We start from the raw sequence: 23,841 nt of genomic DNA, 5'->3' as shown, positions 1-23,841 counted from the left end.
CCATGTCTGAGCCTGGCGAGCTGTACAGAAGCTGATCTGAACTTACAACAGAAGGAAAGTTGTGTGAACAGAAAAACCTACAAAAGAGGAATTTGAGAGGCTCATCTCTACCCTGTACTCTTACTTTTAATGAGCCAGGTGTTGGGCTTGAGCCAACAATAGTTATAGTCTGAAGGCATATGTGGATTATATGGCAGTATTATATGTGATTATATCACAGTATGCTATATGCCTATAAGCCATTGTACAAATTAGACATAGCATATTTTTTACAGCATGTGAAAATGTTAGATGACACAGCCTTGGTATTGTCTGGACTCCATGTTAGTGTCACAAAGACAGGAATTCAAATTATATTAAAGTCATAAAACCATGGGTAATATGTGTTGGTGTAATTTGCATTGTTGTCTTTCTTACATTAACATAGTCTCCAGACATTGGGCAATCTCCCATTCTAAAGAAATCTTCCCTCGAACATCCGCATCAAACTTCCATCAAGTTTCCCCCCTTCCCCTGGCTTCCAAACTACTATGGATTACATATAATCAGCTTTCCTCTAACTACCTTCTTTAACCTCCAGTGGCGTCTCCAGCTTTCATATTTAGAGGGGGCACATGGGGGGCCAGGGACCAAAGTAGGGGGGCCAATTATAAAACCGTACATATACACTATATATATATATATATATACACACACGTTAGACGTGCATTTTTAACTACATAATATGCACTTATCTCTTTGAAGTTAGCCCCTGCTGCCGATATATAGAAATATTACACCCTGCTTCTGATATATATATTAATATTAACCCCTGCTGGGGATATATGTTGATATTAGCCCCTGCTGGGGATATATGTTGATATTAGCCCCTGCTGCGGATATATACTTATATTATACCCTGCTGCTGATATACATAAAAATTATACCCTGCTGCTGATATATATATAAATATTTGACCCTGCTGCCAGTATATATTAATATTAGCCCCTACTGCCAATATATATTATTAGTCCCTGCAGCCAATATATATAATTAGCCCCTGCAGCCAATATATATTAATATTAACCCCTGCTGCCGATATGAATATAAATACTAGACCCTGCTACCAATATATGTTAATATTAGCTCCTGCTGCCAATATATGTTAATATTAGCTCCTGCTGCCAATATATATTAGCCACTGCTGCCAATATATATATTAATATTAGCCCCTGCTGCTGGTATATATTAATATTGGACCCTGCTGGCGATATATATTAATATTAGACCCTGCTGCCGATATATATAGTATTGGTCCCTGCTTCCTATATATATTAATATTAGCCCCTGCAGCCAATATATATATTAATATTAGACCCTGTTGCCAATATATAAATATTAGCCCCTGCTGCCAAAACATATATAAATATTTGCCCCTGCTGCCAATATATTTTATAGTGAAAAAATATCCAAGCATTTCCTTGGGCCCCGCTCAACGCTTCCTTGCATGCAATCACTCCCTCCGCTACCACAACAAAAAAAGAAATATTTCCCACACTGACTGCAGATCAGGGAAAGACCGTGAGAGTCAGTCCTGCACCGTGACATTGAGAGGTCCTCTCCCCTGTAATCATCCCCAGAGTCCCTTTATCCCCTCATTCACTAAACCATACCGCTCTTTTACTTACACCCTGTAGTTCAGGTATAGATCAAATAAACAACACATGGAAACAGCACATGCAACTAAATGAGATATAAAAAAAACAACTTGTATTTGCAGGTATACATAAATAATGTATGGAAACATAGCATTGCAGTTATAAACCAACAGAACACACAAACCCAGCATTGCAGGTATAGATCAACTGGAAATCACATGTACACTCAGCACTGAAGGTATAGATCAAATAAACAACACATGGAAACAGCACTCCAGGTATTGATCAACTGAATAAGACATACAAATCCTATATTTGCAGGTAAACATAAATAATGTATGGAAATATAGCCGATACAGATGAACAGAATGACACAAAACCCAGCTTTGCAGGTATAAATCAATTGGAAATTACATATAAACTCTGCATTAAAGGTATAGATAAAACACCCTAAATTACAGGCATAGATCACTGGTCACACACCCCAAAGCCAGCCCTGGTGTCCACACTGCCCACATAAAACCCGACCAGCACCCAAATTACATATTGTGTCAACTTTGTCCCCAAACAGCTGAACGTACGCCAAGTTTGTCCCATAAACACCTCTCCCTCCTAATCTATCCTATCTACCCCCCTCTCCCTCCCAATCTATCCTATCTACCCCCTCTCCCTCCCTATCTACCACCTCTGCCTCCCTATATACCTACTCTCCCTCCCAATCTATCCTATGTACCCCCTCTCCCTCCCAATCTATCCCATCTACCCCCTCTCCCCCCCTATCTATCTCATCTACCCCATCTCCCTCCCAATCTATCCCATCTACCCCATCTCCATCCCAATCTATCCCATCTACCCCCATCTCCCTCCCTATCTATCATATCTATCCCATCTACCCCCTCTCCCTCCCAATCTATCCTATCTATCCCCTCTCCCTCCCAATCTATACCTATCTACCTCTTCTGACTCTCTAACCCCCTCCTAACTTTCTACCCCCCTTTGAAGTTCACTTACCTTGGGCTTGTCCAGCGGTGAGATCGCGAGGTCTCTGTATCCCTGGTTCTGCAGTGTGCGCGGCTTCACTGCCGGGCGCCGGATATGACGACATATACCGGCGCCCGGCTTGAAATGCCGGCACTGCGACCAAGGCAGAGGCCTCGCGGTCGCGGAGAAGAGTGAGAGGCGCCGAACGGTTGCTGAGAACTTAATCCTCAGCAACCGCTCGGCGCCTCTCTTTCTCCCTCTGGCCCCCCCCTGCCGACGCCACTGTTAACCTCTACAATCTGGCTTCCATCCACAGGACAAAATGTGTAACCATCTCCTTGCTGTTAAAACAAATAGTCACTACACTACACTGCTCGTACTCTAGTCCTCTCTGCAGCCTTTGACACTGTTGACCATCCTCTCCTTCTGCAACCCCTTCATTCTCATGGCATCTGTGACATGGCTCTCTCGTGGCTCAAATCATACCTCTTTGACCATACCTTCGAATGGCACCCTGATCTCTTGTATACCGTCATGGACAAAAACCATAGCATGTTAACATATAGGACGTTTCCAGACTTAAATAATGTAAAGTTTATTTTTGGTGCAAAAGTTTGCAAATTTTACATACTGACGCTGGCCATCACTTACCATCTAATTATAAAGAAAGACAATGTTGCCTTTAGTACCAGCTTGGTTTTGATTGAGAAAGCAGTGTTTCAAGGCTTGGGCTGCCCTTCTGGCAAGCTAAGCAAATATCTGGTTGGCCGGTGCTAAATGGCACAGAAAGTGTATAGAAGGGGCACAGTAAGAATCCAGTCAGGTTATAAATGCTGCCTTTAGTCACAGGCTTCTTAAATCCATCCCTGGAAGATCGCTCACATGCCACAATTTTTGGATATTCAATCTTAACCACAGGCATCTCAATAAAAAATGAGCAAAACTACTTGCCTTCAGGCAAGGATACTAAATGTGCTATTTGCAGCATTCAAGGACTGTAAACCCATGCTTTAGCTCTTGTAATGCTAGACATCCAGGTTTAAGGCAGCGCCTCAAAATCTTCAAATCAGATATCCTAGAGGATCCCCCCTCTTGCCAGCCCTCCTCTGGAATGAGATATATATATACATTGTTATATAAATCATTAATGTTGTTTTGTTTGTTTTGAGATATCTTCTTCTTTCTCTGTAGTACCACGTGAACAAGTTATCAGTTAACTCAAACCCAATGGATATGACCCCAGACCCAGCCCTGCAGGATTTGGAGGAAGCACTTTCACATCTGGAGGTCAAGCTGGAGGCATCTACTCCCAACGACGCCCTGGTGAGAGGGAAATACTTGCTATATTACTATCACTATATAGGGAACCCATAGATCTAATGAGAAGTTAGAAGGGTAAGGCACAGCTTTCCCTAATGCATGTCACTATAATGTACCTGATGTATTAACAAACTTGTTTCTTTGTTCATGTATAATTATCTACTTTCATCAGATGTACCGTATTTGCTTGATTATAAGACGAGGTTTTTTTCAGAGCAAATGCTCTGAAAAATACCCCTCGTCTTATAATCGGGGTCGTCTTGTAATCAGACCTCAAATAGGTCTGACTATGAGACTAAGATCCAAATCCCCCGCAACGCTGCAGGGGACCTGGATCCTCCTGTCTCCCCTGCCCAAACCCCCACCCCCAACTTATCTGTGCTTCTGAGTCCCTGGTGTATAGCCGGGGCAGCGTGTAGACGTCTATGCGATTTGCGTAGACAACTTCCGCTGCAGCCGGAAGGAGGTGCGGTAAGCAGCGGGGGTTGTCTGCGTCCATCGCGCAGACCTTCCCCGGCTCTCAGAGATCAGAGTTCCCCTCACCGGGGAATTCTCTCTGACAGCCGGGGAAGGTCTGCACGATGGACGCAGACAACCCCCGCTGCTAACCGCACCTCCTTCCGGCTGCAGCGGAAGTTGTCTACACGCTGCCCGGACAACACACTAGGAGTCAGAAGCACCAGTAAGTTTTTTTTTTGGGGGGGGGGTGTTAAATGGGGGGCATAAGGCATTTCTCTATGAAATGCCTTTTAACCCCCTTAATGCCACTCTGCCTCCTGAAATGCCTTATACCTCCCTATATGCCACTCTGCCCCATAATATGCCTTTTAACCCCCTAAATGCCAGAGTGGCATATAGGGGTACAAGGCATTTCCGGAGGCAGAGTAGCACATAGGGGGTCAAAAGGGATATCATGGGCCACAGTGGCATATAGAGGGTTAAAAGGCATATCTTGGGGCACAGTGGCATATAGAGGGTTAAAAGGCATATCATGGGGCACAGTGGCATATAGGGGGTTTAAGGCATTTATGGGGCAGAGTGACAAGCCTGGGGAAAGATGTGCATAACTGGGGGGGCAGGTTGGAAAATAAAAGGAATTAAAAACAAAATATTTTTCTCAATCATAGCTTTTATTTAAAAAAATAGTTTACATAGTTTATATGAATTAACATTTACTGGTAAAACTTCAGGCTTTTTCTTTTTTTCCTAAATTAATATTCAGATTTTGGGGGGTCGTCTTATAATAGAGCAAATACGGTACTTAAAGTAAGGTGACCAGATTTTTAAAATAAAATTCAGGGACTTTTATTTTTTTAATTGGCAAATGGTAAAAAACTATTTTATAAGCATATTTTCTTCAAATTATATGTGCAGTGTATTAGGTATGTGTTTATGAAGTGATTGTATGATATATGTGTTATTTCTCACATTTTGTGAGAAAAATCTTTTGGGCAGGGCTGATGAACAGCATCATGGCCCTGGTGCTGAGGATTTTGGTGGGCCTTTTTATGGAAATAAACAAAATAGACAGAATCGTAACTCCTCGACATCCATGTATACTGGAGAAAGATGACATCAGTGCTAGGCAGATAATAAACGATAGAATCTTATTAGGAGTACATACATGAAATGCCTGAAGCCACAATTTAGTGCTAATTCTTTTCAATAAAATATGCAGATTAAAATAGATTAAATAACATAATACCTTTACTTTTCCTTTCACTGATTTCTGCTCCTAGAAAGTTTTGTCCTTTGAAGTGACGACAAATTTAGGAGGGTGTTTCATCAAATAGTTATATTTATTCCTACAGTAAGTAAAGTGTCAGGAAACAGATGAATAAAGACATACAAGGACAGGCTCTGCCACATCGACACCCAAATACACACACCAGGACAGGCTCTGGCACACCGACACCAAAAAAAACCACACACCAGGACAGGCGCTGCCACACCGACACGCAAACACACAGGGCTAAGCTACAACAATAAAAAAAAGTATTTCCCACACTGCTTTGTTGTCGACCCCCTTTGTGTTTTTTTGCCCCCTTGTGTATTGATGCCACCAGCCCAGATAAAATGCTGCCCTGCCCTGCAGTATGGGGATGTATATCTGACTAATTAGTTCCCTTCTATAAGTCTATACATCCCCCATACTGCAGGGCAGTATTTTATCTGGGCTGGCCAACAATATGTAAAGAGGTATATGGGTCCTAGAAAACATGGCTGCTGTGGCCACAGTAATTGCCTTGTGTATTGCCCCTAGCTAGCCCCACATTGTACATCGGTGCCGCTTGCAGATTTCTGCAGGGGCCGCTGCTTCCCTCTGTGTTGCTCTGTGCGAGCAATTTCTCTTGTACTGCCCAGGGGAAGCAGGAAAAGAGCAGGGTCATGTGACGTAAATTGACGTGACTCCGCTGGGTTCCTGCTTCCCCTGGGCGGTACAAGAGACGTGTGTGCGAGCAATGCACAGGAAAGCAGCAGGTCCTATGCGGGTGTGAATGTTAATCCGGCCCTGCATCCGGGGACATGTCTAGGAACAAAATTTGTCTCGGGAAAATGTTCTCATTCTGGGGACTGTCCCCGGAAACCCTACTTAAAGAGACACTCCAGCAATCATATGCTCTTTAATGCAATGATGGTTGTGTTGTCCCTTCATCTATGTGATTCCCCCATTTGCAAATGCATTAGTGGCCCACGTCGCCCTGAACATGATACATTTACTGCCAGTCAGATCCATTGCTGGCTGGAAAAAGCTCAAAGTAGGTGTCTAATGAAACCCCTGTGCACATGCAGGAAAATCACTTCCAGTGGGAGTGGTGTCCTGCCACTATTGGGCTGCTTTAAGCTCAAGATGTCACTGAGGGAGAAGGAAGCTGCAGCTTCTCTCTAAAGTAAAGGTGTTTTTTTTTCCAATTTTGAACAATGCATATGAAGTACTTAAATACCCATTTGTATTCATATGTATGATTGTTCAGGGGTCTCCTTGGGACACTTGTATGTCTCTTTAAGAAGCGGTTCACCTAACATGTTTTGCTTAAGGCCCTAAGGTACAGGAAGAAAGTTTATTCTTTAAAGTTAAAGAGGTCATAATCTAATACTAGCAGGTCAGAGGCTTAGATGTAATCTAAAGTTTTACTTTACAGAGAGGATGGTAGTTAAGTGGAAAACACTTTTAGCATAAGTGGTACAGAGAAGTGAGAGAATCGAAACATGCATGGGATATGTTTACGGCTATTTGGAATCTAAGAGAAAGAAAGAGGACTGATTAAGGTCTGTACAAGACGCTCATACTAGATAGGCCTAATAGTTGATATCTGACGCCAAATTTTATGTTTCTATGTAAAAACCTAGAGCCACACCGGTGTACACACCACACCAAGCTGCTAGTATATTTGGTTATTTTCTGTGTATATGTCCTTGCTAATTACACACTGCCTAAAAACAAGACCCCGCTCCCACAACCCGGAGGATTCGACTGTTGACCCAGAGAGTTTCCCGGTATGCTAATATGGCACATGTCTGGTAACAAATGGTCATACTTGGGAAATTCTGAGGTTAGGCTACTTGGAGCTCTTTTTCTACTTGGGGAGTGGCTTTGTGAAGGGTTGGGGCTAACCCTCTAGTCTGGCCTTTAGAGAGTGAGAGTGGGAGAGAACAATACTGGTCCTTTAGACTTAAGAAAGAATGAACATACTTGAAGACTCTGGAAAGCAGGGCTTTACCTGGAGACTTGGTCAAACCTTAAGAGCTTCCAGGTGTGCACATGCAGTTATACAAATCAGTCAGTGGACATCATTCCTTAAAGCAGAAGATAAAAGTAGAAGCAAAGTGCAAGCGGTATAAAGCGATGTACCCCGTGTCCCAGTCAGTTATCCAATCGGATTTAAAGAGAAATATCACGGACACTCAAGATTAATGTTAAGAAGTTATAATATTTATTATGCCAACGTTTTGGCCATTCAAGGCCTTTATCGTGCAAAAAACTTATAAAACTTGTTTTTGCCTTGACAAAGGCCTTGCATTGCCAAAACGTTGGCTGTATAATTATAACAACTTAACTTTAACTTTGAGTGTTCATAGTATTTCTTTTTAGACCCAGTTATGCACATGCACATAAAATAAATGGCCATCAGTCACTCTTCACATAAATGCACCTAGTTTATGGATAATACAGTAAACTAATGCATACATAGTTGTCTTTCCCTGCTGAGGGATACCATTTCTTGTATCTGTCTGTCTTCAGTTGCAGGCGTTAATACTATTAAGTGCAGTTGACTGTAATAGTGTGCATGGCTTTTTTTCTTAGGAAGACATCCTTATTGAACCAGAGCTGGAGGAATATCTGCGAGTGTTCAGGTAACTGCTGCTCTATAATTAGCTCTTTAATGAACTGAACCATCTGCACTGTAACAACACTTTTGTCTCCTATGCCAGACCACGGAAAATGACTCTGAAGGGCTATAAACAGAACTGGGTGCAGCTGAAAAGTACCAATCTGTCATGTTATAAAACCAAAGAAGAGGCCAAAGGGGAGCCATTGCTTGTACTGGGACTAAAGGGTAAGTAAAAACTTACTGCATGGATACAGGGACACTGAAATGAAAAGTGATTAAATATATACCATAATTTTTTCGACTTACTATGCCCCTGCAAACAATACAATATGCAATTACAATGTAGGAAAATGTAATATACATATACTTAACCCTTTGACGACAATTGACGTCACAAAAAACAGTTAAAAACAATTGACATGCCTGGTGCGTCATGACTTCGTAGATCATTTCCTCACCCAAGCGGTGTTGCTGTAATGCCTCAATGTCCCCGTGTGGCCCCTCCCCCAGATGGCAACGGCCGCCATATATTGTATGGTTATGGACTCCCGGTTTAAAAGAGCTTAGGAGCTCAGAAACCTACCCCAGGACATACAGTAACCGCTCTGTAGAGCGGTCAGAAGTGCCACTGCAAGAGATTTTGCCTCTCGCCAGATGGCGGCGTCCTTTGAAAAAATAAACACGTTTCCAAAAGGGTCTCTCCAGACCCTCCTGAGAACTCCTGAGAACTTGTTGAATACAAGTACTGATTGAATTATGCAAGTCAATGGAGCCCAGCTTTTTAATCACAATGTGATTATTAAAATAAATGTACAAATAAATAAATAATTCAAAAATAGTTGCAGAGTGTCTTGAAACAAAAGCTACAGATTCCTTGTCAAATGGGCACAATTCCTCCCAGGTATAGACAAAGTTCTATAAAGGAGCTTTACCACCATTTTTCAAAGTATGACTGAGTACAGTTCTAATTCCATCTGGAGAATCTTTAAAAGTAAGGGTGAGTGGTTGTCTGACAACGGTTTCTTTGTATCATTGTAAATGTTATTTTAAGGCAAGACAGGAGTGTTCCTATTTGCATATCTTCCTTTACTCTCACAGACAGCAGCAAAGAAAGAGTTAGCATAACACTGGAAACAACCAATAAAAAAACAAGGTATAGCAGCATATAAACCCTAAGACATCCCTAATATTCTTTCTCTGCTGCTCACCGTAGCTGCAGGTCAGATCATTTGTTTATGATTCTTTCTGCTTGGTGCTTTGTATTTATTAGACTTGTGCATTCGTCTTCGGGCGAACATGAAAACGAACACGAAGAGTGCATTTTCATGTTTGTCCCGAAGAGACGAAGATAGCGGCGGTAAAACGTACACGAAGACACACAACATGAATAATCTTCGTGTTAGTCTTCGTCTGCTACTCTCCCTGGTCCCTTCCCCATCTAGCCTCCCTTATCTCCGCAGCATCGTAGGGGTTGCCGGAAGCGGAAATCCGCAGGTCCTCCGTCAGGGGTTAAGCCATGCGAACGACTCTATTGGTCGCCTGCAGGGTCCTCCCCTGGCATCAACCAATTGGTTGATGCCGGAGGAAGACCCTGCAGGGGACCAATAGGCTCACTCTCACAGCCTTTTTAACTCCTGACGGCAAACCTACGGATTTCTGCTCCCGTTAACCCCTGCGATGCTGCAGAGATAAGGTAGGCTAGATGACTAACACAAAGATTATTCTGCTAAAACAGTTAAAGGTCTGTGCAAGCGACTTTAGTGGTCATTCGTACGGACTTTTAACTGTTGTAGCAGGGAGACCAGTGGTCTCTGCCAGACAAGTTGCTGGGAAAGGATTTTAAAAGTCTGTACCTGTACACCTGTACGTGTACAGGTGTACTTCATTGGTTGATGGCAGACGAGGCCCCTGCAGGCGACCACTAGACTTGCTCGTACGGACATTTAAACTCCTGGTGCCAAAGCTGCGGCGTAGTCCGTACCGCGTTAACCCCATATTAATCCCTTCTAAAAAAAAACCCGGAAAAAACGAAGAAAACAACGAACACGAAGAACGCACACGAATATTCACCCGAACAGAAGACAGGAACGGGCGAATATTCGCGGAAAACGCCCAAGTGTAGCATTTATTGTCTATTTATACACATATATATATATCAATATATATATATATATATATACATACACACATATATTGATATAGATTTGCTTATTATACATATTTTGGTGCTTATCTTGTTCTTTACAAGTAAGGGTGAGTGGTTGTCTGACAACAGTTTCTTTGTATCATTGTAAACGTTATTATGAATGTAAACATGTAAACAATGAAGAGGTTCCGCAATAGTGGGTTTTGATTGTAAGAAAGAGTGGTAAAAATTAAGTAAACCAAAGGCTTGCAGCTGTTGCTTATATTTTGGAATTAGATTGCTGCTACTTTGACATCAGTTGTGTGAAAGTCATGTGCATTAAAGTTTCACCCTGGGGATTTAACACTGGTTGCTCCAACAACACATAAGTCCAGATAGGATGGCCACTATTTTTTTAACCCTTTGTGGTCCAATACATTTTTACTAAGTGCACCAAGCACAAAACTGTTATGTTTTCTTATAACTACATTTAATAAGCATTTAATAAATACTATTCTAAAACCATGTTAGTCTCTATAGTTTTTTCATTGTATAAAACTTTTTTTTTAAATAATCATCTTCGTCTCTAATATCACATTCAGAATCACTCTGTACTAATAATATGGCTAATTCTTCCTTATCATAGCGACATCTAGTGGCCACTAGGAAATCCAACATTGTAAAATATTTTTTTCTATAAAAGTGACACCTAACCGTCAACTAGTAAATCAGACATTGGACCACAAGCAGTAAAATATTTTGTCGGATACATAGGACCGCAAAGGGTTAATACCTGTGGCGCAATGTTGTATTATTGTTTATGCATCGGCAGCTACATCATTCACAGTTAACTGCATGTTTACTATGCTATATACTGATATATGTTTTCTGTTGAAATGTGTAGATCACTGCACTTTACGTTATAGCTTGATATCAGTGCATTGCGATATTGCACTATACATTATACACTACTTGCTATGACTACATTACGTGGGGGGAATATATATAAAAAAAAAAATGTCCCCCCGTGCCTGTGGAACGTCCTTCTGCTGATTCATCATAGGTATTGCCACGGTTGCACCCTCAGACTCTGTAGTCTGCTTCCTATGCTGTATACTGATATATTTTTTGGGTTGCACTGTGTGCTTGATGTCAAGGCCCCCTCTGGGGTGCTTTGAGGTATTGCACTATACATTTTACACTAATTGCTGTGGCTACATTCGGTGGGGGAAATTAAGTTTTGTTTGTTTTGTTTTTGTCCGTGTCTGCCGACTACTTTTCGGCTCTAGTCGCCCAGTTGCTTTCAGGACGTTAAAATATCTGAACCAAGAGACTCTACTACTGAAGCCAATTTTTTCCTGTATTTTCTATGTTGGATTTTTATATCTCTGGTGTTGAATTGACCACACCACATGTGGTTCGTTCTTAGGCAATATGCTCTGACTTGCGCCCTGAGCTCACCCTGAGCTGCTCCGTAATATTGCACTGTACACACACGTTCTCTATATTTACACCCCACAGGAGGTATGGGGTTTGGGTTTTGTGTTTTTCTTTTTCTTTCGTGGGTACAGCATTACTCCTGCTTATGATCTACCTGTATATATTCCTTTGCTTCTGCTCGTAGTCAGCTCACATACAGATTGCAGCAGATGCTTCTGTAACATGGTGGGCAGTTGTAATTTGCTTGACTCTATTGCCCATTGTACTACACACATGTATGTTATCTGACTCCTGTCTCTCTAAACATATACCTTGTTCTTTGTAACGTCTCTTACCAGTAAATGGTGCCATGACATACTGTGTTTGTACTGTATCTTCTTCCGTATCTGTCTCCCCATACAGGATCTGACTGTCGCTCTACAGGTTTTGGGTGGCGGCGGGTCCTCCCAGAACATTGTTATTCTGTTTCTTCTGGTCCTCTCTTGGACGGGTGGCGCTTCCCCCTTCACAATATTGGGGTGGTCGTGGCTGCTGTCCTCCATTATTAGAGGCGGCTTGTTCCATTACCCGGTAGCCACTCCAAGTGTTGTCTTTTCCCCTTTCCCCCCTTCTCCCCCCCTTTTTTATCTTTTCCTACATCTCTCTCTTCTCTTTTTCTATTTCTCCCTCTCCTCTGCTTCTCTTCGCTATGACTCCTGTGTTGGCGAACACCTGTGAAAAACGCTCTCATTTATTGAGGGATCTGAAGCACCACAGGGCATCTATTGTCTATTTTCAAGAGACTCACTTTAAGGCGACCAGACCACCGACATTACTCAATGCCCAATGGGGTTTTTCAGCAATAACATAATGTCTAAATCCAGAGGTGTAGCTGTACTTTTTGCTAAGCATATGCCATTTATCAAGAAAGCTCATATGACTGACCCGAATGGTAGGTTTATTTTTGTAAAAGGCACTATCGCAGATTCTCTTCATACTTTTGCTAACGTGTATTTACCCAATAGATAGCAGCACCGTTGCTTCTCCAAGATTCTTAGATTACTACGCCCCTTCCAAGAGGGTCTCTTGATCCTGGGCGGGGATTTCAATGTGGCATTTGAACCCAGACTGGATACTTCCGAAGGGCACTCCTGAACTCCCCCGCATGTCTCCCAAAAAATGAAAGCTTTACTGCATGATCTTCAGCTGGTAGATTGTTGGAGGGCGCTTCATCCCTGCGATAGGGACTACAGTTTTTTCTCCGCTGCCAAAAGACTCTATACTAGACTCGACTACCTCTTTATGCCATATTACCATCTCCCCAAATTGTTGTCTGCGCATTACGGTCTGATCACTTGGTTTTATCACGCACCCTTGATAATGTCCTTGACCTCGACACTAACCCGACCGACAGCAACGACATGGTGACTTAACGAATCGCTCTTTACAGATCCGGTGCTTCAGGCTGACACAAAATCACTTCTGATTAACTATTTTACAGACAATAACACCCCAGATGTTTCCCCTCTGACTGTATGGGAGGCTCATAAGTGTGTAGTTTGCGGACATTTCATAAAAGTCGGGTCTGAACGGAAGAATGCGGCTACGTCCGCCCTAGGGAAACTGTATTAAGACATAGCGACATTAGAACAAGCCCATAAAGATACTCTTACTGACACTGCCTTCCATCAATTGGTCCTCTTATGTAGAGCTCTCTCTTCATTGCTGGTCACTAGAGCGAGGTGTTCTTTCCTATGGCTGAGGGCCCTATATTATGAACACAGGGACAAACCCGGTAAATATTTGGCTAGGGCCTTGAGAACTCGCTGCAGACAATACTATATCCCTAAAATACGCTCCACGGCTAGTTCCCACTACAGACTTCCTCATGAGATTATGCCAGACTATTACTCTAATCGTTATAATCTGTCTGGTGCTACTTCGCCAGCTACTCAGGCTTCCCGGTCAGCTAAAGTACATGCTTACCTTTCAAGAACTCTGCGGAGAAAAGGCTGTGGAGCAGGCGGATAGTATGGAGACTCCTATCACTTTGACTTAGCTAGGGACGGCAATTAAAGCGTCGAAATTGGGGAAGTGCCCTGGGCCCGACGGGCTTCCTTTGCTCTACTATAAGAAATTGTTGGAGGTCCTGGGTCCACAGATGGTGAGCTCCTTTAACGCTATTCTGGAGGGTATAGACATTCACCCACACACTGTGATGGCTAACATCTCTCTGATCCCCAAAGAAGGCAAGGACTTGGAACAATGCAGTAGCTTCCGCCCTATTTCCCTGCTTAACGCAGATCTCAAATTACTCTCTAAAATTCTGGCCAATCGGATGCAACGTTTTATCCCGTCCCTAGTGCACCCTGACCAAACGGGTTTCACGCCGGGACAAGAGTCCCGATATAGCACGCTCAGAGCTGTGAACTTGATGCATTATGCGATAACCTCCAAGACTGAAACCATCCTCCTGTCAACAGATGGTGAGAAAGCTTTTGACAGGTTGGATTGGTCCTTTATGTTCGCAGCCTTGGATCATATGGGTTTTGGACCCAACATGTGACGCTGGGTCTCTTTCTTATATTCCCACCCTTCAGCTAGGATTAGGGTTAACGGAGTGTTAACTGATTCCTTCCCCATCGCGAATGGGACAAGACAGGGTTGCCCGCTCTCTCCCATGCTTTTTATTTTCTCCCTAGAGCCTTTCATGGAATCTATCCAGCAGAATGTAGACATTCGGGCCTCCAGATCATGCACAAAATCCTGGGATATGCAGACCACTTGCTTTTTGTAGTCACGCAACCACGGTTATCACTTCCGGTTATTAAAAGAATATGGGGAATTGACTAATCTGAAAATTAATAATTCAAAATCTGAAATCTTGAACATCAATATGGCGACGCTGGACGCCCTGCACTTACGTTCCAGCTTCCCCTTCAAATGGTGTGAGGGAAAGCTAAGATGTCTGGGAGTCTGGTTTACACGGGACTTATCAGACCTTTACCGACATAACTTCATCCCCCTATTAGCGACCATTAAGACCATTCAGAAGGATCTTAATACGTGGTCTCCTCAACACAAATGTCACCTTTTGAGGGCCTTGGAATGGTCCCATCAACCTAAACATAAACTGTGTGTCAGTATTGAAGCCCAGGCAACCTCTATACCCCTACACCACCTTTTATGGTTACCGCGACATCACTCCCGAGCTTTCGCCTGCAATCACCCATTTGTGAAGGCTACACTACTCACACTACATTCTCTGCATTTAACGCACTCTCTGACGACGTATCCCTCGCCCCTAACACCTATCAGAAACAATCCCGACTTCCCACAAGCACAGGTTGCTGGTCCTTTTTTGTCAACCGCGTTGACAGACAGGGCTCTGATTTCGGACTTCTTACTTGATAATAAATTGCGACCCTTGGAAACGATTCTACCAGACTACTGTTACAGACAAAGTTCACTATTGTCAATTGGTGAAAACATACCATGACATGTGACCTCACTAATTTTGATCATCCCTCCCTCCCCACGGCGTTTTGATATTATATCAACTTATTTTGCGGGCGCAAAACACTGTCCCATTGTGCTTTCAAGGCTTCTGGAAACAGACACTGCAGATCCCTTTAAGCCCAAAAGACTGGGAAAAAAAAATTTTCTTCTCACCCATAAAGTTTCACATAGTACGAAACTGCAGGAAACCTCTTAAAAACTCCTGACCCGCTGGTATCGGTCCCCCGATATAATCCATGCTGCCTTCCCAGATTTGTCGAATACGTGTTGGAGATGTGGCTCAGGGGTGGGTTCGCTTTTGCATTTATGGTGGGAGTGCCCGAAGATAATTCCATTTTGGCGTCAGATCCATTTGCTCATGCCTAGATTCACGGACCATCCGATACTGTTTTCACCTGATTTGTTCCTTTAGCATCATACTGCTCGATCGGTCACTAGTTATAGAAAATCGATCGTGCCTCACCTTCTGAACGCCGCAAAAGCCTTAATACCGCTTCACTGGAAAGATCCTCTGCCTCCTTCCTTTCGGGAGTGGATCTTGAAAGAAGAACACATTAGAACTTTGGAGGAACTGGCCATGTCTTTTGATGATCAAAGTGAGAAGTATAGGAAGATGTGGTATTATTGGATGGAATAAATTGCAAGCCCAGATGTTCAGGCCCTATTGATGGTGTGAGTGGTCATTTGCTGGGTGGGGCGCTGTGTCACTTCTCCCCCCCCCTCTTTTTTTCTTCTCTCTCTCTCTCTTATCTGTTTCTTTCCTCCTTTTCCCTTTTTGTCTGACGCCTTTCTCTACCCTACTTACCCCTTGTTGTATTTACTGTGCTGTGGTTTCTGCGCCTCCACACTTATTCCCACCATCCCACCATTGCCTACTTCAACTGTTTTTTTGTTTTGTTTTTTTTTTTTTACGGTTTGGTTCACTGGTGACTCGTCCTTGGGGTCTCCTGTCCGACTGGACGAGAGTCCGTCGATAATGTACTTGGAGCCTTCCATCTGGTGTATTACTGTGGTGGGAAATATGATTTCTGTTCCTGTACTTTCATTGACAATGTATGTGGATTATATGCTACTGTATTAGCCCATTGCGCTGGGCTCCATGTATACCTATACTTTTTGGAGTTACATGCCTTGCATCTCCCTTACTTCCTTCTCCAACCAGTTTTTGTTTTCTTGTTGTGACAAGACAATAAAACATATATTTGAAAAAGAAAATTAAATAAAATAGAAGAAATTTTACCCAACAGTGCTGTATCAACTGTATTATGTTGTCCTCTAAATTCCGTTTAGGGGCGCTCATGTAAGATAAAAGGGAAAAAAACAACAACAATAGTGTAGATTGTGTAGAAGCACATGAAAATTTTCAGCACTATTGCGAGTGCAACTGACACCATTAACAATTAATTTAGTGAACATTCTACACCAGGGGTTCTCAAACTGCGGCCCTCCAGCTGCTGCAGGACTACATCTCCCATAATGCTCCTTCAGCTAAGGGGCTGGCTGAGGAGTATGGGAGATGTAGTCCTGCAGCAGCGGGAGGGCCGCAGTTTGAGAACCCCTGTTTTACACTAGTGTTGTTGTTTTTTTCCCTTTTAGCTTACATGAGCGCCCCTAAACAGAATTGAATCTATAATTTGTAACACCTGGAGAGAGGTGTTTATTAAGGTGGCAGCTGTAAGAAAACAAAGGGAAAGTATTTCTAAAACATTTATCTATTATACACTATTTTATTTTGGGTACATCAGTTCTCCTCACAGTTACTTTTTGATTATGTTGTCCTCTGACTGTTTGTTCAGCAGGGAGAATGTAATATAAAAACTGCTGTGTATATGATTCTTGGAGAGCTTAAATGTATAGCAAAGTGTGAGTTTGTTGTATGTGTCCATGATGTGTGTAGTGACAACCAACAAATACAACATATGAAGCTGCATTTTTTCACCACAGAGAAAGACATGATGTTAGGCTTCCTTTTAATAGAACATGTGGAGAAGTGATGCATCCCTCCCCACACACACACACCAGTGGTTATGATTATGAGCATTTTACACCATGCAATGGTCATTAAAAAATCGGGTAATAGTAATTTTTTGACTCTCCATCATGCCTAGCTTTGCTAAGCTGAGACACAAGGAGGAGGGTATAGAGAAACTTTCACAATGCCTGTACACTGGTGATACTGATTGGTAGAGAGAGCATGAGATTGAGCTGAGCGACAACATATTTTATTTCTGAAGGGAAAAAGCCCTCCGAACTGAAAGGGCAGGAAACAAAATTTGTTGAAAATGAATGGATCAAAAACTAAACGCAAATTTTTTTATCCAAATCGTTTTTGCTCAATTTTTACAAGTCTAGTATACAGAATACACACTTTGCACCTGCTGGTTTTTGTGACATCAGTGTGGGTTTTTCATGTATAAGATACAGACCCCTTTAGAATTTTTTTTTTTTTTAAAGTTGGGGAGAATACCAGCTGTTTTTAACCATTTTGGAATGTAAATTTAACTGCCACATTGTATGTGCATGTTTATCCTAACATTTTTTCCATTTACATATGTTGTTGACCATAACAAGTGTAGTGTGACCATTCAGTATGTGGGATCATGAACAAACATACTGCATAGTGGCACTATACATGTATGTGAAACATCCTGATTACATTACATTTATTTATAAAGCGCCAGAATATTCCGCAGCGCTGTTACAGTCAGTAGAACAATTTCACATACAAAAACACATACAATAACAAACTGGTGTAAAGGAGAAGAGGGTCCTGCCTTGCGAGCTAACAATCTATTCGGTGGTTGAGGAGAAAGTGAGACAATGGGAGATGACTGCTTGGATGGGGATGAGTTGATCTGGTTCCAATGATGTGTTGGACCCTTATAAAAATTACTCTAATTTATACCATATTTTACATGTTATAGTGTTAAGCTTCAGTAGTAGAGAGTCAGGAGATATGGGCTGGTAATAGTTCTGGGCCCAAGGGGTGAGGAAAGGAGAGCTGGTGATAATACTAGGTACAGATAGCAAAGAAAAAAAATAGCTGGTTATAGTATTTGCCTCAAGGGACGAGTAGAGCAGTGCTGGCCCAAATGAGGAAAGGAGTTTTAAAACTGGTTTTAATACTGTTTCTAAGGAGTGAGAATGATATTTGCTAAGAGTACTGGACCCAAACATTTATGGAATGTCTTTCCTTCTTTTTATCTCATTTGATTTCCCTCCTTCCTAGGGTGTGAAGTTGTACCTGAGGTTAACATTTCCTCTCAGAAGTTCTGTATCAGACTGGTAGTCCCATCCACGGAGGGAATGAATGAAGTTTCTCTGCGCTGTGAAGATGTAAGTGTTATGGATATCTCCTAGCTTCATCACCAATCACATTTATTTTACAACCTTTTTTACAACAAAATTTACAAACTTTATTTCTTAAAGTGTCATTGTAAGCTGACGGGAAAGACCTTACATCAGTAAACTAGTTCAGATTTGGAAATAACCTAATGCCAAAACGCACTCTTGAAGAACAGTAATGGTTTACAGCATCAAAGACAACAAAAGAGCATGTACTTATGTTCAGGTTACTTCAGCAATGTGGAGGAATCTCATGTCAACATCAGCCAACCTCCACAATTGAGAGTACACTACAGAACAGCTGGACATGATGACATAGCCCCATGTTCCAACAGAGCTTCAAATTAATAACTGCACAACAGGTCTTTTTATTACTCTCAGAACAGGACGAGGACATCATATTCTTATCTGAATAGACAGTGGTCCAAGTTCCAACAAGAGCTGTGCGCAGATACAAATACTATGCCAGTTACACTATGGCCTTGTGCCAAAAAAGCAGTAAAGCATAAGAGAAAGATAAGAAAGAACATCTCTTATGAGCACTACGGAGCCATAGAAAAACAACTCCCATCACAGTTATACTTTAGTGGGAGTGACAAATAGCTGACTCACGCCTGTCTGTATAATCAAGAGAGCACACAAGTGTAGTACCTCATTATTAGTTTGAAAAACAACAGTATCTATATCTATCTATCTATCTATCTATCTATCTATCTATCTATCTATCTATCTATATATATATATATACTAGAAGTGCACACAAGGCCTAAAATAATTTCTGACACATTTTTCATTTTGTTTGTGGCTCATTTGTTTTCATACAACAAATTTAGTTTCCTGTCTTTTTGGTTTGGATGAAATGCTGAGGCCTTTTTTAATATATCTACATCTCTGTGCCCCCTTTTCTTATAACCTTATCCTCTCTACCTGCCCTATCTGTGCCCCCTGCACCCCCTTGCTTTGTATCTGCCCCCTAACTGCTCACTCACCTTTTCCAGCCGTTGCCTTGTCTCCCCTAATCTATCTGTGCAGCTGCAGAGATGAAACTGACAGGAGAGATGGGAGGGGCAACAGGAGAGGGGAGGGGGGCAAGTTGCAATGCTTTTTTTTCTTTGCTATATGTAACCTCTTGGAGCTTGGTCTTGTTTCCTGAGGAGTTTGAATTTGCGAATATCTAACTAGCATCATCTGTTATGTTTAAACAACGCTTAAGCTATCCAATTTGAACCTTAACCACATTTTCTGGGAACATTGTCAAAATGCTAATCATAGGTCATTTAAGTCTGTTTAAATTCTCTAGAAAAGTAATATCTTCTAATTAACTGTCAATCCTAAAAAATATGTTGAAACAAATGAGTTGAAACAAATCTTACCAAAATTTCAGAGGTTTCGCCTTTCGTTTGTCGCATTAGGGGCCCTCCTCGTTATTGGCGATTCGTAGCACAAATCTGAATGTGCAAGTCTATATACACCACTCATAATACTAAAAATTTAAATATCTGAGAGTGAGGTTAAACAGGTAGTCATTAAAATGGTAAGCATTATAAAAGTCTACCAGTGAATTTGGGAGAGCCATACCCAAACAAATTGTCATTTGTTCTTTGAACTTCTGGGGCATGGCTGATGCAGTGTGAAAGTGAAAACAAATAATTAACAAAGCATTTAAGTAAATGGAATGAATACAAGTCAGTATATGGTCCCAACATTATTTTTCTAGATATCATTTGTATGTGAGCTGGGTGGGAATAACTGATAGCTCCTCGGTACATTTTTTTTATTGGTTTTATTTTTAGGAACAACAATATGCCCACTGGATGGCTGGCTGTCGCTTGGCAGCAAAAGGTCGTACAATGGGTGACCCATCATATAAAGATGAAGTACAGAATATTTTGTCCTTCCTCAAACTCCAGAAATCCAGCTCCCAAACATCTAGCACCATGTCAATCGATTCTGTCAATATGCATGCCTTGGTGTCACCAAGATACCAGAAGAAACTCAAACCCAAGCAAGTAAGTAGCTAAGCTTAACCAATGCCAAACTACTGCAACCCTCTAGATCAGGGGCCCCCGTGAGCAGGGCTGGACTGGCCCACCTGGAAATTTACATTCAAAGCGGCCTCCCGGCTGCGAACTTCATAGCCGCACTACGACGGCTTTGAACTTCGCGGCCGGGCGGCTGCTTTGAACACATGATGTTAGAGGGGGCGGGCTCACAGAAGGTGTTTCTTGTGGCAAGGAGAGGGTCATAACATCGGAGGAGAGAAGGAAAAAAAAGGAAAAAAGAAAAATGTAAGTATTACCAAAAAATAGTTAGATATTCAAGAGGGGGTTATGGCATTACAAAATGTGTGGCTGGGGGGTAATACACATGGCAGTGGGGTCATCAATAGACAAGAGGGTGGTTGGGCATTACATTAACCAATACAAAAGGGGTGGGGGCATCAATACACAAGGGAGGGGGTTGGCTGGGGCATCACATAAATCAATACACAAGGGTGTGGGGGCATAAATGCACAAAGGGGTGCAATACACAAGGTTGTGGGGGGCACATTAATCAATAGTAAAGGGGGCCTGGCTGGGGCATCAGTACACAAGTACACTGAAAATTTTTTTATGCTTAGTGTGGCAGAGCCTGTCCTGGTGTGTGTGTTTGGGTGTCAGTATGGCAGACCCCGTCCTGGTGTGTGTGTCTGGGTGTCGGTGTGGCAGAGCCTGTGTGTGTTTGGGTGTCGGTGTGGCGTCCGGGACGCGTCGCCCGGGTGCTCGTGGCGTTGCGCACTGGTTCGGAGTGCATCACGAGTGGCGGGTACTCGATACTTACCCCTCCCGGGGGGCGATTCAGAGACGCTGTGTCCTCGTACGCGGCAGTTCACAAGAATGAATCGCCGCACAGTGATGGACACCCACGGCACTACATGCCACGCCCCCCTTCCGATCCCATACCCCCGTGGAGGAGAAGCAACGTCCATTGGATGTCGTCACGGTTGGGGGCGGGATCTAGAAGGGCGGCTAGTTTAAAAACTGAGCACTGATACCTGTTCAGTGCTCAGTTGTTCTTACAACTAAGCTGTATGCTCTGTTGCTGGTATTCTATGTTGATTCATGTTGATTCCTGTTGCCGACCATCACCTGTTTATGACCACGTTGACCTCTCTGCTCCTGACCTGGATTGCCTGACCATTCTCTGCCTGATACCCGGTACGACCTCTCTGCTCCTGACCCGGATTGCCTGACCATTCTCTGCCTGATATCCGGTACCGACCTTGGCTTGCCTATTGACCACGTTGACCTCTCTTCTCCTGACCCGGATTGCCTGACCACTCTCTGCCTGATACCCGGTACCGACCTTGGCTTGCCTATTGACCACGTTGACCTCTCTGCTCCTGACCCGGATTCCCTGTTTATTCTCTGCCTTATTACTGGACTATACCTATTGTTACCCTGTGCTAGTAACACTACTCCTGCCTAGGAGGCATCCATACCTGATTGGGTCCGATAAGAGACTGATTCATTGTATCCTGCATCCTGGTTTCCTCACCTGTGCAAACGTAACAGTGTGTGTTTGGGTGTCGGTGTGGCAGACCCCGTCCTGGTGTGTGTCTGGGTGTGTTTGGGTGTCGGTGTGGCAGAGCTTGTCTTGATGTGTGTGTGTTTGGGTGTCGGTGTCAATATTTTATTAAAAAGAATCAATGGCACCAAATTATGGCTTCAGGCGTCCCGTGTATGATGACTTTTTTAGTTTACTGATAACTCCCAATCCTATCACATAAGATTGTATTATCTGCCAGGCACTGATGTCATCTTTATCCAGTACACATCAATGCCGAGGAGTTAAGATTCTATTTTATTTCCATAAAATGGCCACCAAAATCCTCAGCACCAGGCCTGTGATGCTCTTTATTCAGCCCTGCCTCCAGTGTGCGTCAGCCATCTTAAATCCATCTTCTACCCACAGTGTGCTCCAGCCTTGTGCACTTTTATTTGGCTAAGCTTGTTAAATGGTTTGTGGACTGACTTTGTTTTACTGTTTAAGTAATTTAGTATTGATAGAATGACGTATAAAAGTTGATCAAAAAATTGTCCACTGCTTTTTCATTAACCCTGCATTATAATGCTAAATGGCCATGCACTCATACATTTCTGATGAAGTAGCCCACTACAGAAAAAACTTGCACACCCCTGCTCTAGATGAACTATAAAGACTCCCATAGTCTAGCAAGTGCTAGGCAAAGTGCTGGGGACTTGCATGAGAGGGTTAAACAATGTCTACAGGTTTAATGGAGCCTTTTTTTGTTGACTTTAATTGTCCTTCTTCTTCAGTTAACGCCGCGTATCTTAGAGGCATATCAAAATATTGCACAGCTCTCTCTCATAGATGCCAAGCTACGCTTTATTCAGTCCTGGCAATCACTGCCCGACTTTGGACTTTCATACTTCCTTGTAAGGTCAGTATTGCTTTACATCACTCCTGTGAATTGTTTGTGCTTAATAAAATATTTTCTTTCACTGATTATATCAATATTTAAAGATTTAAAGGTGCCCGTCGAGATGAGATATTAGGCATTGCCAGCAATCGTCTGATACGCATTGACCTGGGTGTTGGAGATGTGGTCAAAACATGGATGTACAGCAATATGAAACAATGGAATGTCAACTGGGACATAAGACAAGTGAGTGAAGACAGGGAGGAGATAAGAAAATGAAACATTTTTGCTTTATCCCTTAGTTTATTTTACTGACTTGTTCTTCCATATCAGGTTTCCATAGAATTCACCGAGAATATAAATGTAGCCTTCACCTGCATTTCTGCACCATGCAAAGTCATACACGAGTACATTGGTGGCTATATTTTCATGTCCACACGTGGTAAGGATGGAGGATCAAAGGGACTGAATGAAGAACTCTTCTATAAGCTGACGGGTGGCCACGAAGCTCTTTAATCTGCTCCCTAATACAGCCTACCCATTGCTTGCTTTGGATCTGATCCTTCTTACTAGACTTTATTTCTTATTTCTTTATTTTCTTATTTGAGGTGGACAATCACCCACTGAATTCCTCTGCTATCCGTTTACAATGGGTGTTCTCCACCAATTCAAATGAAACCCATATAACATAAACATGGAAATGGGTTGTTGGCCAACTGTGGCTAATAGGCTAGGGTT

General features: G+C 42.5%; 1 protein-coding gene across 2 annotated transcripts in view; it reads left to right on the top strand.

The window, feature by feature from the left end:
- Positions 1–23,619, top strand: part of LOC149281698 (fermitin family homolog 3-like) — a 32,450-nt gene extending 8,831 nt beyond the window's left edge. For both annotated transcript variants that reach the window (XM_089499025.1, XM_089499024.1), the window contains exons 7-14: positions 3,810–3,941; positions 8,245–8,294; positions 8,373–8,497; positions 18,565–18,671; positions 20,474–20,689; positions 23,000–23,124; positions 23,208–23,349; positions 23,437–23,619. In XM_089499025.1, the coding sequence (XP_089355151.1) occupies positions 3,810–3,941; positions 8,245–8,294; positions 8,373–8,497; positions 18,565–18,671; positions 20,474–20,689; positions 23,000–23,124; positions 23,208–23,349; positions 23,437–23,619 (1,080 nt within the window). The remainder of the gene's footprint in view (positions 1–3,809; positions 3,942–8,244; positions 8,295–8,372; positions 8,498–18,564; positions 18,672–20,473; positions 20,690–22,999; positions 23,125–23,207; positions 23,350–23,436) is intronic.
- The last annotated feature ends 222 nt before the right edge of the window (positions 23,620–23,841 follow it).

This window comes from Sceloporus occidentalis, unplaced genomic scaffold, assembly GCF_023333645.1.
Source record: "Sceloporus occidentalis isolate IW3139 unplaced genomic scaffold, rSceOcc1.0.p SCAF_128, whole genome shotgun sequence".
In the NCBI taxonomy this organism is placed as follows: Eukaryota; Metazoa; Chordata; class Lepidosauria; order Squamata; family Phrynosomatidae; genus Sceloporus; species Sceloporus occidentalis.
Note: the sequence above shows the minus strand (reverse complement) of the source record. Positions and strands in the feature narration are given on the sequence as shown.